General features: G+C 39.0%; 2 protein-coding genes across 10 annotated transcripts in view; both read left to right on the plus strand.

Annotated features, from left to right (window-relative positions):
• Positions 1 to 12546, plus strand: part of NAT8 (N-acetyltransferase 8 (putative)) — a 197106-nt gene that overhangs the window by 31965 nt on the left and 152595 nt on the right. Inside the window, exons 1-3 of one of the 9 annotated variants that reach the window (XR_010750373.1) lie at positions 6185 to 6273; positions 8683 to 8842; positions 9717 to 9851. The exons of 1 other annotated variant lie outside the window; for it this stretch is intronic. The gene's annotated coding sequence lies outside the window, so the exon portion shown is untranslated. Of the gene's footprint in view, positions 1 to 6184; positions 6274 to 6483; positions 6671 to 8392; positions 8513 to 8682; positions 8843 to 9218; positions 9422 to 9716; positions 9854 to 12546 lie in introns of those variants that run through there. 7 more of the 9 variants (XR_010750374.1, XR_010750380.1, XR_010750383.1 and 4 more) reach the window with 7 other exon arrangements.
• On the plus strand, positions 8702 to 12203 carry LOC136400783 (EKC/KEOPS complex subunit TPRKB-like). The gene is given in 4 exon segments (XM_066377990.1): positions 8702 to 8743; positions 9720 to 9842; positions 11364 to 11561; positions 12117 to 12203. Coding segments are annotated over 4 exon segments (450 nt in total).

Consider the following 12546-nt stretch of genomic DNA (forward strand, 5'->3'; position numbering starts at 1 on the left):
TTGTAATTTTTCTTTACTGTAAGCTTTGAGGGAAACCTAGATCAATCTACTTGGGGTCTTTTTTAGTACTAGTTATTGGGAAGATTATGATGTAAGTGCCAAGATCCCAGAGAACTCATTGATGGGACCTTCAAAGAAACATACTTCATCTATAGACCTACTTTTCCTATTATAATACATGAGTCCTTTCAAAGATGATGTATGATGCTGATATGAGAAATTTTGGGTGTTGCAGCGTAGAGATATAGCTTAAACTTACAAGTTTTTAAAAACGTTTTCTTCTTAGCTTCATGCCAGGTTCCACGATACCAGTTTGTAATGTGAGGTTAACAATCTGTGCTTAATATACTACAAGCCATGCCTGTCTTCTTAATGTGTTCCCTGAGAAATCAAGGGACTCCATAGCTATTGCAACTTATCATGGGTGGTGTAGATTGGTTTAAATGTGGTAATATAAAGTCTGGTAGCAATAAAATGTGTACATGTTAAAATACCCAGTTCCAACATTGAATTCTATTAGACAAACACTTAATTAGGATTTTCTGGCCCACCGTCTCCATAGCTGTTTTCTCTCTATAGTTCCAGCCATTTAACTTTAGCTTGCTGGCTCACCATCATCTTAACCTCTACAAAAATATTAAATGCCAGAGGAGGAACCTAAAGAAGTTTAGTCCAACACACTGAAACTTAGAATCAAGATCTACACTGACCTAAACCCAGCCTTCTTTGTACAGTTAGGGTATTGTCTTGTCCCATGGACCAACTACCCGCATTTTTTATCCAGAGGGATAATAACTAGGATTTGTCTTGAGGAAACATATCTAGTCACTCTACCTCTGGACTATTTGTTACTCTCACTTTTGAATCATTAAAGAATGGAATCACTGGACCCCCTATATGGTTGGTACATGGAGCCCTACCAGATACTGCTAGATTTTAGAGTAGCTTCTACTTAGCTGTTTGGAGCTTCAAAAATTCCTTGCTCTTATTTTTTTTGTCCCAGTGTACTGTATATCTATTAAGGCATTATATTACCTCATGTTGGATTTACTCCCATCCAAAGGCCCACTCTTTGCTAATTCTCATACTTTCTGGAACCCTATTTTGCCTAGAAGAGATTTTCTTCTGTCAACTAGAACTTAATTTTTTTCCACATCAAGCTGTATCTTTAGAAAAATTAGAAGTATAAGACCAATGCTGTTTTTTCTAGTTTCAGATAGGTTTATTTACATTTTAAATTTGATTTTATGTCTACAGATATTTGTACCAATAGTATTTTTTCACCATTACATGCCTAAATTCCAAAAGACTATTTATGATTTAGGTCCAAATTTGAATATACTAGTTGTACGTTTTCAATTGTGCTATGTGCTAATTAGATATTTTTTTCTAAATAGCAATTTACTAATATTAACTCAATTTATAATTACATGGAAGTTTTCCAGAATTGCAAATGCTTATGGATATAAAGCTTGGTTAGAATATGATTGTTGCAGGAACGTTAAAAAAACTAGTCTTTTGGCCCATTTATTCATTCATTCATTTATTCAATAATTGACATTTATGGCCCTCAATTTACCCTGATCTGAAATGTTTATGGAGATTATTATTAACTCATGTGCATAGGATACAATTCAGAAATTGGAAACTAAAAATTAAAAAGACTAAACGCATTTGCTATTATAATTATGTACATTTTAACCTGAAATTTGGTATTCTATTCTGCCTTTGGACCAATGTATGACTTGCAGTCCTTTGCTGTTTCAATCATAGCAAAATTAATAGATTTTCCCTCTGCCTGATACTCTGTGGAAATCTTAGACCTGATATCCACCTTTGCCTCAATTACTGTTTGGTATTTCTAAAATCTAAATGCATACTACCTGACACATGATAGGAACCAAATAAAAAGTTCATTGTGCGTGGAAGTGTTTAAACACATTATTACCCTTTAAACAACAATATGTTTAAAGGGTAATAATGCTTATTTTACAAAATGTTTAGTTTGTGTATCCTCATTTCAGAAATTCTACTTCCAGGACTTTAGATATACTTGTATACAGTTTAGGGATGTTACATTGCAGCCTATCTGTAACAGAAGACCAAGACAAAAAAACTGAAAACAATTAAAAGTCCATCAATAATGGACTAGTAAAAAAAATAAAAATAATGGACTGGTTCTATAAATTTTGGTGCTTATTAATGGGATACTTTGTTACCATTAAAAACAATAGAATGAATGTACACTTAAATTGATTGGGAAAATTATAAAATATTTGTAGCCATACTGTTGTAGACTATAAGTGGCAAAAAGCCTTTGTAAATTCAAGGCTTAGGAAAAGGCTAAATTCTCCCCTCTCCACCTCCATATTGGCTGTGATGCTGAGTATTTGCACCCACTTCATTTGCTTGCTTAAGTTGCTGGAAGCTATTTACATGCCATTTCTCTCTTTGTTCTAATGTTGGTTGATTTCGCTTATGGGTGGTATAGAAGGATTCCTGTTTTTGCCTTGGGAGAGTTCCTGATTTTGCCTCAGATGTGTAACTTTGTATCAAAGACTTCCTTATTTGCAAAGGCTATCTAATAAAGCAAACTGGGGCTATGGGGCACTGGTATATTGCCATCAGCATTGAAGAGGCCTCCCGATCCCATCCTTTTTTTTCAATAAGTCAATTTTTATAATTCTGCACCATTCTCCCTAATACTCGGAATTACAAGCTGCGCTGCTCTGAGGCACATACTGTAGACTATGTGCAGTATGGGGTTTAATATAAAATAGAAAATATTCATAATTTTACAAATAAATATTTATATGCACTATACAATGAATGTGAATATAAGCACTTGGTTATATCACTATTTGTTTATCCATTTATCAGTTGAAGGATTGGATTATTTTCAGTTACTGACTTTGACTGTTTTTTTAAAGATTTTATTGATTTTACAGGTGTGGGGGGAGAATGAGAAGCATCAGCCCATAGTTGCTTCACGTTTTTTTTTTTTTTTTTTTTTTTTTTTTTTCTTTCATTTTTTCTGAAGCTGGAAACAGGGAGAGACAGTCAGACAGACTCCCGCATGCGCCCGACCGGGATCCACCCGGCACGCCCACCAGGGGCGACGCTCTGCCCACCAGGGGGCGATGCTCTGCCCATCCTGGGCGTCGCCATGTTGCGACCAGAGCCACTCTAGCGCCTGGGGCAGAGGCCACAGAGCCATCCCCAGCGCCCGGGCCATCTTTGCTCCAATGGAGCCTCGGCTGCGGGAGGGGAAGAGAGAGACAGAGAGGAAAGCGCGGTGGAGGGGTGGAGAAGCAAATGGGCGCTTCTCCTGTGTGCCCTGGCCGGGAATCGAACCCGGGTCCTCCGCACGCTAGGCCGACGCTCTACCGCTGAGCCAACCGGCCAGGGCCGCTTCACGTTTTTTTTAATTGATTGCTTGTCATATGTGCCTTGATCAGGCAAGCCCAGGGTTTCGAACAAGCAACATCAGCATTCCAGGACAATGCTTTATCCACTGCACCACCACAGGTCAGGCAGCGGTTACTGACTTTTACAGAGATGCTATTTACCCCTCCCCCCAAGTATTCCCCTTTCCCACCCCAGTCCTATTACCCAAGGAACCACTGATCTTCTTTGTGTCTCTATAGAATAGATTTATAGTGAACCACACAGCATGCACAATTTTTATGTCTGGCCTTTTCTAATCAGCATCTTACATATTTTGAAATTCTTCTCTATTATTGTATTTAGCAACAGTTGATCCTTTTTATTGTCAAGTTGAAGTGCATTGTATGGACCTACAATTTATTTATACATTTACGTTTTCTTTGAGTTTTATGTATTAATTTTTAGAACAAGAGAAACAGTGTTGTTATACTTATTTATGCATTCATTGGTCAACTCTTGTATAAATATGTGCCCTCACTTAGCTTTGAACCCACAGCTGTGCAGGTTGGGATGATCAACTGAGCTACTGGGCCAGGGCATGTTTATCCATTTATTTGATGAATATTTGGACTGCTTCCAGCTTTGGCAGTTATGAACAAGCTGCTATGAACTGAGAGAATGTTTTTAATGTCTGTTTTTAATCCAGTTTATGAAATAGATTATAGTTAATAGATATAAAATTTAGTCTGTAAAATGTACTTTTAAAATTAATAATTTGGCCCTGGCCGGTTTCTCAGTGGATAGAGCATCAGCCTGGTGTATGGAGTTCCTAGGTTTAATTCCCTGTCAGGGCACACAGGAGAAGTGACCATCTGCTTCTCCCTTCCCTCCCTCTGCCCATTCTCCCCTTTTTCTCTCCCTCCTTCCCTCTCACAGCCAGTGGCTCGAGTACTTGAGCATATCCCTGGGCATTGAGGATAGCTCTGTTGGAGCACATCAGCCTCAGGTACTAATCAGTACTCGAGTATCCCCCTGGATGTGGTTGGCCAGGTGAATCCCCATCGGGAAGCATGCAGGAATCTGCCTCACTATCTCCCAGCTTCTCACCTAAAAAAACCCCACAAGTAAATAATAAAGTACATAATTTGATATTTTTCGACAAATTCATACTCCCCAATAACACAATAACAAGATACAGAATATTGGTTTCAATGAAGAGATTGCTACGGGGTCCTTTCCTGTCACTGTCTCCCACTCCCCCTTTCGTAACAAGTACTGATTTGCTTTTATTCATTCTAGAATAAATTAGTAATTTTGAGAGTTTTGTAAAGTTGGGATGATACAGTAACATGATTTTAAAGTCTTGCTTTTTTAAAAAAGTCATCATATGGTTGTATAGTAGTATCCCATTGGTTTTTGGAATTTGCATTTTCCTGAGGCTAATGACGATCAGCATAATTTTTTGTATGTGAGACAGAGACAGAGAAAGATAAAGAGAAGGACAGATAGGGACAGAGAGACAGGAAGGGAGAGATGACAAGTATCAGTTCTTCTTTGTGGCTCTTTTTCTTTTTCATTGATTGCTTTCTCATATGTACCTTGACTGGGGGCTACAGCAGAGCAAGTGACCCCTTTCTCAAGCCAGTGACCCTGTGCTCAGGCCGGATGAGCCTGCGCTCAAGCTGGTGACCTTGGGGTTTTGAACCTGGATCTTCTGCATCCCAGTCCCACACTCTATCATCTGCACTACAGCCTGGTCAGGCATGATCGGCATCTTTTCATGTGTTTATTGCCCTTTCATATATCATCCATTGAAGTGTCTGTTCAAATGTCACCCAATCGTTTTTGGGGTTTTTTTGAAATTTGTTTATATGTATATTTTATTGACTGACTTTAGACTGAGAGAGAGAAAGAGAAATTCAGTTCGTTTTCTACTTATTTGTGTGTTCATTTGCTTCCTGTATGTACCTTGACCAGGATGCCATATGCAACCTTGGCAGTTTCAGAGGATGTGCTGTCTGAGCAAACCAGCTAGGGCTTGAAACATTCTGAATTAGGTTTTCTCCTATTTTATTTTTTTCGTTCTAGGAGTTCTTTATATAATCTACATACCAAACTTTTGCCAAACACTACATACCGTGTTCTAGTCACATGTTTCTCTTTGCAAGTCCTTAAATAGGCTAAGGCCTTATGTATCTTTAGTCTCTTTAAATTCCCTCTGTTGCCTGGAATGCTGTATTTAATTGAATAATACAGCCTTAAATTTAGGGGATTACTCCTCTCCTGGAGCTGACACACTCAGGATGATTTCATTAATGTACTCACGAGTCTCTTCTTCCCCAGAGCAAATCTCCGAGTGTGGTTCTCTGTAGCGGATCCTTTATAAAGACCCAACTGAGAGCAAGGACACTGAGTCCTGCCTACCTCCCAAAAGAACTTGAATTTCAACCTAGATACCCGTAGAAGTCATCCTGGCCAATATTTGCGCAGACATGAAGTGGGGACTTCCCGCCGAATCGCAACAAAGGTTAGGGGTAAGGCTAACACTTGCACTCAGACCTCAGCTTCCGATCCACGAATCCTTTCAGCTCGCTCATGGAAGTGTCTGAGGTAACGTAGGCTCTCCTTTGCGTCTGCTGACAGGCCTCAAGCTAAGGATCAGGTATCTGCAGAAGACGGGCTGGTGGACTGAGGTCCGGAACCTTCCCTCGCGGGGATCCGTAAAGTAGGTGCGGACTGCGGGACAGGGCGTCACTGCGATAGAGCTTCCGGAAGTTGAAGTCTTTGTTTCCGAGGGGAAGATCTTTCGGGTGGGCAAGGGTGAGAGGCGGTGACTCCTACCAGCGCTAGAGCAGCCGAGCCAGGCGGGAAGGAGGAGTGCTGGAGGTGGGTGAGCGGAGGAGCAGTATAGAACTTCTGTAACGGGTGTGTCAGGGAGGACGCCTGGCGTTCCCTCCGCTCTTGTTTATCCAGCGCCTCCGGAGGCCAGGCCCTGGGAGGGCAGCACGGAAGCCTCCCCTAGGACTGTATGCTCATGTCACGTTGTGACAGGGGCTAAGGAGCCCGTGTAATAGGGACCGCCCCCAGGGCCCTGGGCGCTCTGGTAAATGGACTCATAGCGAGTTGGAGGGAGGCAAGAATCGAGTCAGGACAACTTCCTGCCGAGAGGGCAGAGTGTGGGAGAAAGTTCGGTGACTTGAAGCTGAGAAGCCCCTGGCGGCCAAGGCCGGAGGAGCCGGGTCAGGCAGAGATGTGCTTGGCAGCAGAAGAGGAGGAAGCCCAGGTATCGGAATCTGGAACGCCTTAACGTAGAGTGGGGGCTCATAACCAGAGCGGCCCACGGGCAAGAGTTGGTTTACATTTTGAAAGATTCACTTTGCCGGGTAGAGGTTGGATGATCGGAGGGCAGGTATTGTGAGGCGACCACTCCTAGAAGGCCACAGCTGTAGATGAGAGACGGTGGTCTAGGTGGGTGCCAGTGGGTATAGGGGAGAAGTGGACTGGATAAAATGATGTTTAAGAGGCAAACTTGACAAGACTGTATGGATTTAATGAAATGATTCTAAGTTTCTGGCCTAAGTGAGTGAATTAGATAAAACAACTCCTGTATGCCAGACACTTTTGATGTGTTCTAAGGGTCCCTTTCCCCCAATGTGAAAACTAAAAGCACAAAAAGTTTTTTTCTTCCACGATTATATATACTGAATATATTATGTGTGATCTCTGAAGAGAACTCGGAACATAATCGCAAACATTTTTTGTAGAGGACAGTAAAAGATTGCCTATAACTCTACTACCCAAAATGACCATATTTTGGTTGTTTCCTTCACGTTTTTCTTTTTTGCCTATATCTTTTGAGTATATATTTTGAGTATATTCGTTACTTTCAGTATCTTTTTTCTTGATTGGATACTATTATGACAATAAGATTGAACTCGTATATGCTAGTACATTATTTATAGATTTTTTTCCCCCAGGTTGTAACATAAAACGTCAGATGTTTTTCCACCAAGTGTGGTATAACTTTTTTGTATACTGTATTTTCACTGGTTTGTTTTTTTGTTGACTGTGTATCTTCTTTGAAAACCACACAATTTATGCCACATTTTATGTTGTCTTTTCCACTCAGGTATTTTACACTTGATCTTAGCCAAAAGGCAGAGAAGCGATCAATCATATTTTAATTTAATGTTATTTCTTGCTGTTTTGACACATCTTTAATTACTTTAATAGACTACAGTTTTTTTTCTTCAAGACTTTATTAATACTTTTTTAGAAAAGAGAAAGAGGTAGGGAGAAACAAGGGGGAGGAGCAGAAAGCATCAATTCCTGTTTATGACTGGACCAGGCAAGCCCAGGCTTTTGAATTGGGAACCTCTGTGTTCTAGGTTGATGCTTTATCCACTGTGCCACCACAGGTCAGGCATTTAATAGACTACAGTTTTCAATGGTTGTTTAGGCACAAACTGTCCTCTGTTGTTAGATAATAGTTTTTCAATATTTTTCTGTTAGAATAAGGATATCTTATTACATAAATTCTCAATTTCTAATTGATTCCTGAGAAAGAGTTCTAGAAAGGGAACCATTGAAGTAGGTTGATTATATGAACCTATCAAATTACTTCACTCAAACTTATTAAGACTTTGATTGAAATTTTTTTAGAATTCAAATTTTTTCAGTGCTTTGTTTTTCCATCCAAGGTTATAATTATGTCTCTAGTTATTAGAGTTGTGTCTTATGCTTCTTTTAAGTCTAATATTATTGATTCTTTAATAGTCTGTCCTCTGTGCTAAAATCCATGTGTGAAATACTGATTGTTGGGTCATGCCATACCTTTTGTATAAAGTAATTTTCTTCCTTTATATGTGTGTGGAGGTTATGCTAAAATACAAGTAAAATGACTGAGCTCAAAAGCTTAAAAAGGCTGAGTGGAAGTGCGGTTTCGTTAATACAGTAGGTAAACTGTGGTCTAAGAATTTCTGGTGTTTTCCCTGTTGTGCACAAGGGAAGCTGCTCCTCAGAGGTGTATCTGAGCTCGCCTCATCTGTCCAGCCGGGGATCAGGCAGCAAACTTGATCCTTCGCCAAGGAGAGGAAGCTACAGAAAGCTCAGCAGTGTTAGAAAGATAATATCTCATGAAGCTACCTAATGTGCTTTGAGGATAAATTTTTCTAGATTACATTTCTGTCATGCCAGTATTAAAGTTATTTTCATTTATTTGTTAACAGGGATGTTTTGTTATAAACCGTAGTGTTAACCAAGAGAAGTGTTTAAGTTTTTGGTTGTGTGCCTTAGAATCCTGCTTACCTATGAAATGCAGTCAACACATCAGCTGGACCTCTTTCCAGGATGCAGGGTGACTGTTCCTTTATTTAAAGATGTGAAAAATGCTGGCATCTCGAAGTGAAAGGCCATGGAAGGTTCTATTGATGGTTCATTAATAAACCCTACAATGGTAAGTACTATTGATAAGAGATTTGGGACATTTCAGAACATGTTAGTTTTTCATGAGGTTATTTTTCACAAGGTTTGCCTAAAATCGTCACCTTCAAGTACAAAGTTTTTGTCTAAGCTGTGGAGTGGAGTCAGATTTGAGCAGCCTTGAATTAAACTGAATAGAAGCTGAAGGGTCAGGCCCCTACGGTAGGAAATAGGAAAGGTACTGGCCTGGCTTCAGAATGACAGGTGCCCATCTCTGCAAAGAAGGCATTGCATGGTGCGGAGAGCACACACTGTGGAGTCAGCTTACACAGACTTCATCTCCACTCTGCTGATTATTATGACTTTGCCCAGATAGTATCTGACCTTTATATAGTGTTTACTCTGTTCCTGGCATCGTCCTAAGGGCTTTAGATGTACTGATCACCTAAATCCAGGGAGTGTGTGCTGATTACCTGCATCTGACAGATGAAACACTAAGGAATTTGCCCGAGTTCTCTTGTTGGTGAGTGTCAGAGCTGGCATTCATACCCAGAGATCCGTCACCTTCATTTCCTCATCCACTGCTGATGAATAAGAATACAGATTTCATAGGGTTGGTTTAAGATTTTAAAAAGACATTGCAAGTATAAAATGTTTAGAATATAATCTTTCTGATAATATTATCCCTTGACAAATGTTATATTTAAATTTTTAACTCTTTAGAGTTTTGAAGCTTTAAAATTCTTTGATTTTCCGAAACCCAGGTGTTGCAATCTGTTTTGAAAGTATAGTTTATAGGAATTGTGATGAGGTAAAACAGCCTGACCACGGAGTTACCATCGAATGGGGTGTGCATCTGCAGAGTACCCCAGATTCTGTGTGTAACTAATTCTCTTTGTTCTCTTCAGTAGATCATCGATCCATTTCAGATACTTGTGGCAACAAACAAAGCAGTTCATCTCTACAAACTAGGAAAAATGAAGACGAGAACTCTACCTACTGAAATTATTTTCAACCTGTCCCCAAATAACAATGTAATTAATATGGATTTTACTCATTTTGCTTTTCTTGACCTTGTCATAATAAGGCATGAGTTCTTCAGCGTTGAGTTGGTGGCTAAATTCCCATAAGCCTATTGTTAATAACAAAACAGAATAATAGTGAAGAGAGGTTGGACAGAGAGTTGAAGTTTAGCATTGCCTTTTACTAGAAAAATAAGCTTTGGAGTCTCTACACGTATGATAAAAGTTTCACTAAGTGAAGTGTGGATAATTTTATGTACATAGGAACAGAAAGATTCCTCTAAATCAGGGGTCTCAAACTCGCGGGCCGCATGCAGCCCGGATTGTGCTTGTTGTACTGATTTTTTTTGTTTTCAACTGCAGTGAGAAAAATGTTGCGTAACAGTTGCCTTTTGTAGACCTAGTGCGGCCCGCCGAACGACTGTGATCTTGCTCTGTGGTCCACATGCTGAGTTGAGTTTGAGACCCCTGCTCTAAATAATACTGAAATCAAACTGATAAAACAGTAGGTGTGGATATTTCTGTGCTGTGATATGCATCCTTTAATCTCTTTAAGGATAGAATCCACATCTTTTCCGTATAACGGATTCCTGCCTGGTACATAGAACAGCCCTTATCACATGCTTATTCACATACTCAGTGCACAAGAAGTTTGTGATTGAGATACTGATAGTAATGAGGTATTGAGCTAAAGACAGTTCTTTTGTGGCGTATGAAAATAAAAAAATACTTTGCTGATAAAGTTTTAATATTTCTACTCTACTCTTATTCACACCATTAGGTACAGATATCATCAAAAGAAAAAATTGGAAATGTGTAGTATGATTTAAAATATAGATATTTGAAATAGTTACAAAATGCATGATACTAGAATACTTCAGGTCCTGGAGGAAAAAAATACCAAATAGCTACTGTTTTGTTTTGTTTTTTATATCATTTGAAATAAACTAATAAATATCTATTGAGTTTGTTCCCATTTCACTTACAATGTCAGAAAGAGAAGAAACAAGTGTATTTCTGAGATAGGCAGATGAACAAGATAGAAGTTCAGTTGATAATGATAAATGGTTAATGGGAATAATAATTACATCTCTGGGAACAGTGAAGAACAACTGATTCTGTAAGGAGGGTGCTGTGGGGAGTGACATTTGAACTGGACTTTGAAGAATGAGGACACTCCAGGCAGAGAACGGAGTGTGAGCAGAGGCAGAGAAATGTGAAATGATGATGGGATCTCCAAATAGTCCTGACTGGCTGGGACACGGGAGTACGTGGCTGAGGGTGCTCTGTGGCCAGAGGCAGGGGTTCTTTGTGTGCCATGCTGGAAGTCTGAGCTTGAGTCCATAGGAATGAGGTGCCCCTTAGAGCAGAGTGCTCTAGAGGGGAACTTGTGGATGTTAGGAAGGAATCGTAGCATATAAACGGTAGGCAGAGAGACCCTTAGGTTATGAAAATAAGAACCCCAGCAGGGAAGACAGAAATGGGAAGGTGCTTCTAAATAAAACTACTTATTTTTGTCTTTTGTTTCCCTAGATTTAATGAGCTTTGAAAACAATTTGTATCTCAGCAAATGACACCTCAATTCTGATTGTATACATTGGAGATGGAAAAAAACAAATAGATCAAGTAGACCGAATATCTCAAGTAGAGGGTCATCCAGTTTCTCTGACAAGTCTTCTGGAAATAAGTATAATTAGAGGTGCAAAAGGTGGAGAAGGCCACATTTGTAGAGTGGGATAGATGAGTCTAGTAGTAATGTGATGCTGATGTCACCCAATGCTGCTATTTTTTAACTTTTAGGAATGAATAATGTAAAAAACAATTATTTCATAAATAATATCACATACACAAAATTGGATGATGCAGGCTTATGTGGAGGGGATTGGGATAAATGTTGATGGACAGACATTTTGGAGAATTATTTGTACACCTGAAACCTGTATGATTTTGTTATCCACTGTCACCTCAGTAAACATAAAAAAGGAAAAAACTTATTTGATAAAAAGCATTCTCTAATTAAGAATGAACTGAGAATTAAATATCAAGCTTACAGAGTACATGTACAGATTTGATTTCTTTGTTTAGAGAGTTACCACCATAATTGCAATTTAAAGGGCACTTTTGGCCTAGTGACCAATTGCCCAATACTGTGCATTATTTTCATCACATTAGTAATTCATGCAATTATCCCAATAATTGAATGATATTAAATTTCACTTACATATGTCTGTATAATAAAACTTAATAGTGCATGGATAATTAGCATATTTTATCTTATTTTTATAGATATATAAACTGTCTTCACAAGAAGAAAATATTGGGACGTTATTGGATGGTGTCATTTGTAGAATGTCAACTAAAGATGTTTTGTGAAATGACAAATCTAAAATTTTGCAGCATTTATAAAAAACTGATCTTTTTCTGATTATAAAGTGTATATATATTCATCATAGAAAAATTTACAACACAAAATGCCATAAAAAATGGAAAAAACCTTCAAATCCTGCCTGTTCATAGGTTTTTTTTTTTGGGGGGGGGTGTTTGTTTGTTTGTTTTTTTCAGACACAGAGATCAGAGAGAGGTATAGACAGGGACAGACAGACAGGAATGGAGAGATGAGAAGCATCAATCATTAGTTTTTCATTGAGCATTGCAACACCTTAGTTGTTCATTGATTGCTTTCTCATATGTGCCTTTACTGCAGGTCTTCAGCAGA

Source organism: Saccopteryx leptura, chromosome 3 (genome assembly GCF_036850995.1).
Source record: "Saccopteryx leptura isolate mSacLep1 chromosome 3, mSacLep1_pri_phased_curated, whole genome shotgun sequence".
In the NCBI taxonomy this organism is placed as follows: Eukaryota; Metazoa; Chordata; class Mammalia; order Chiroptera; family Emballonuridae; genus Saccopteryx; species Saccopteryx leptura.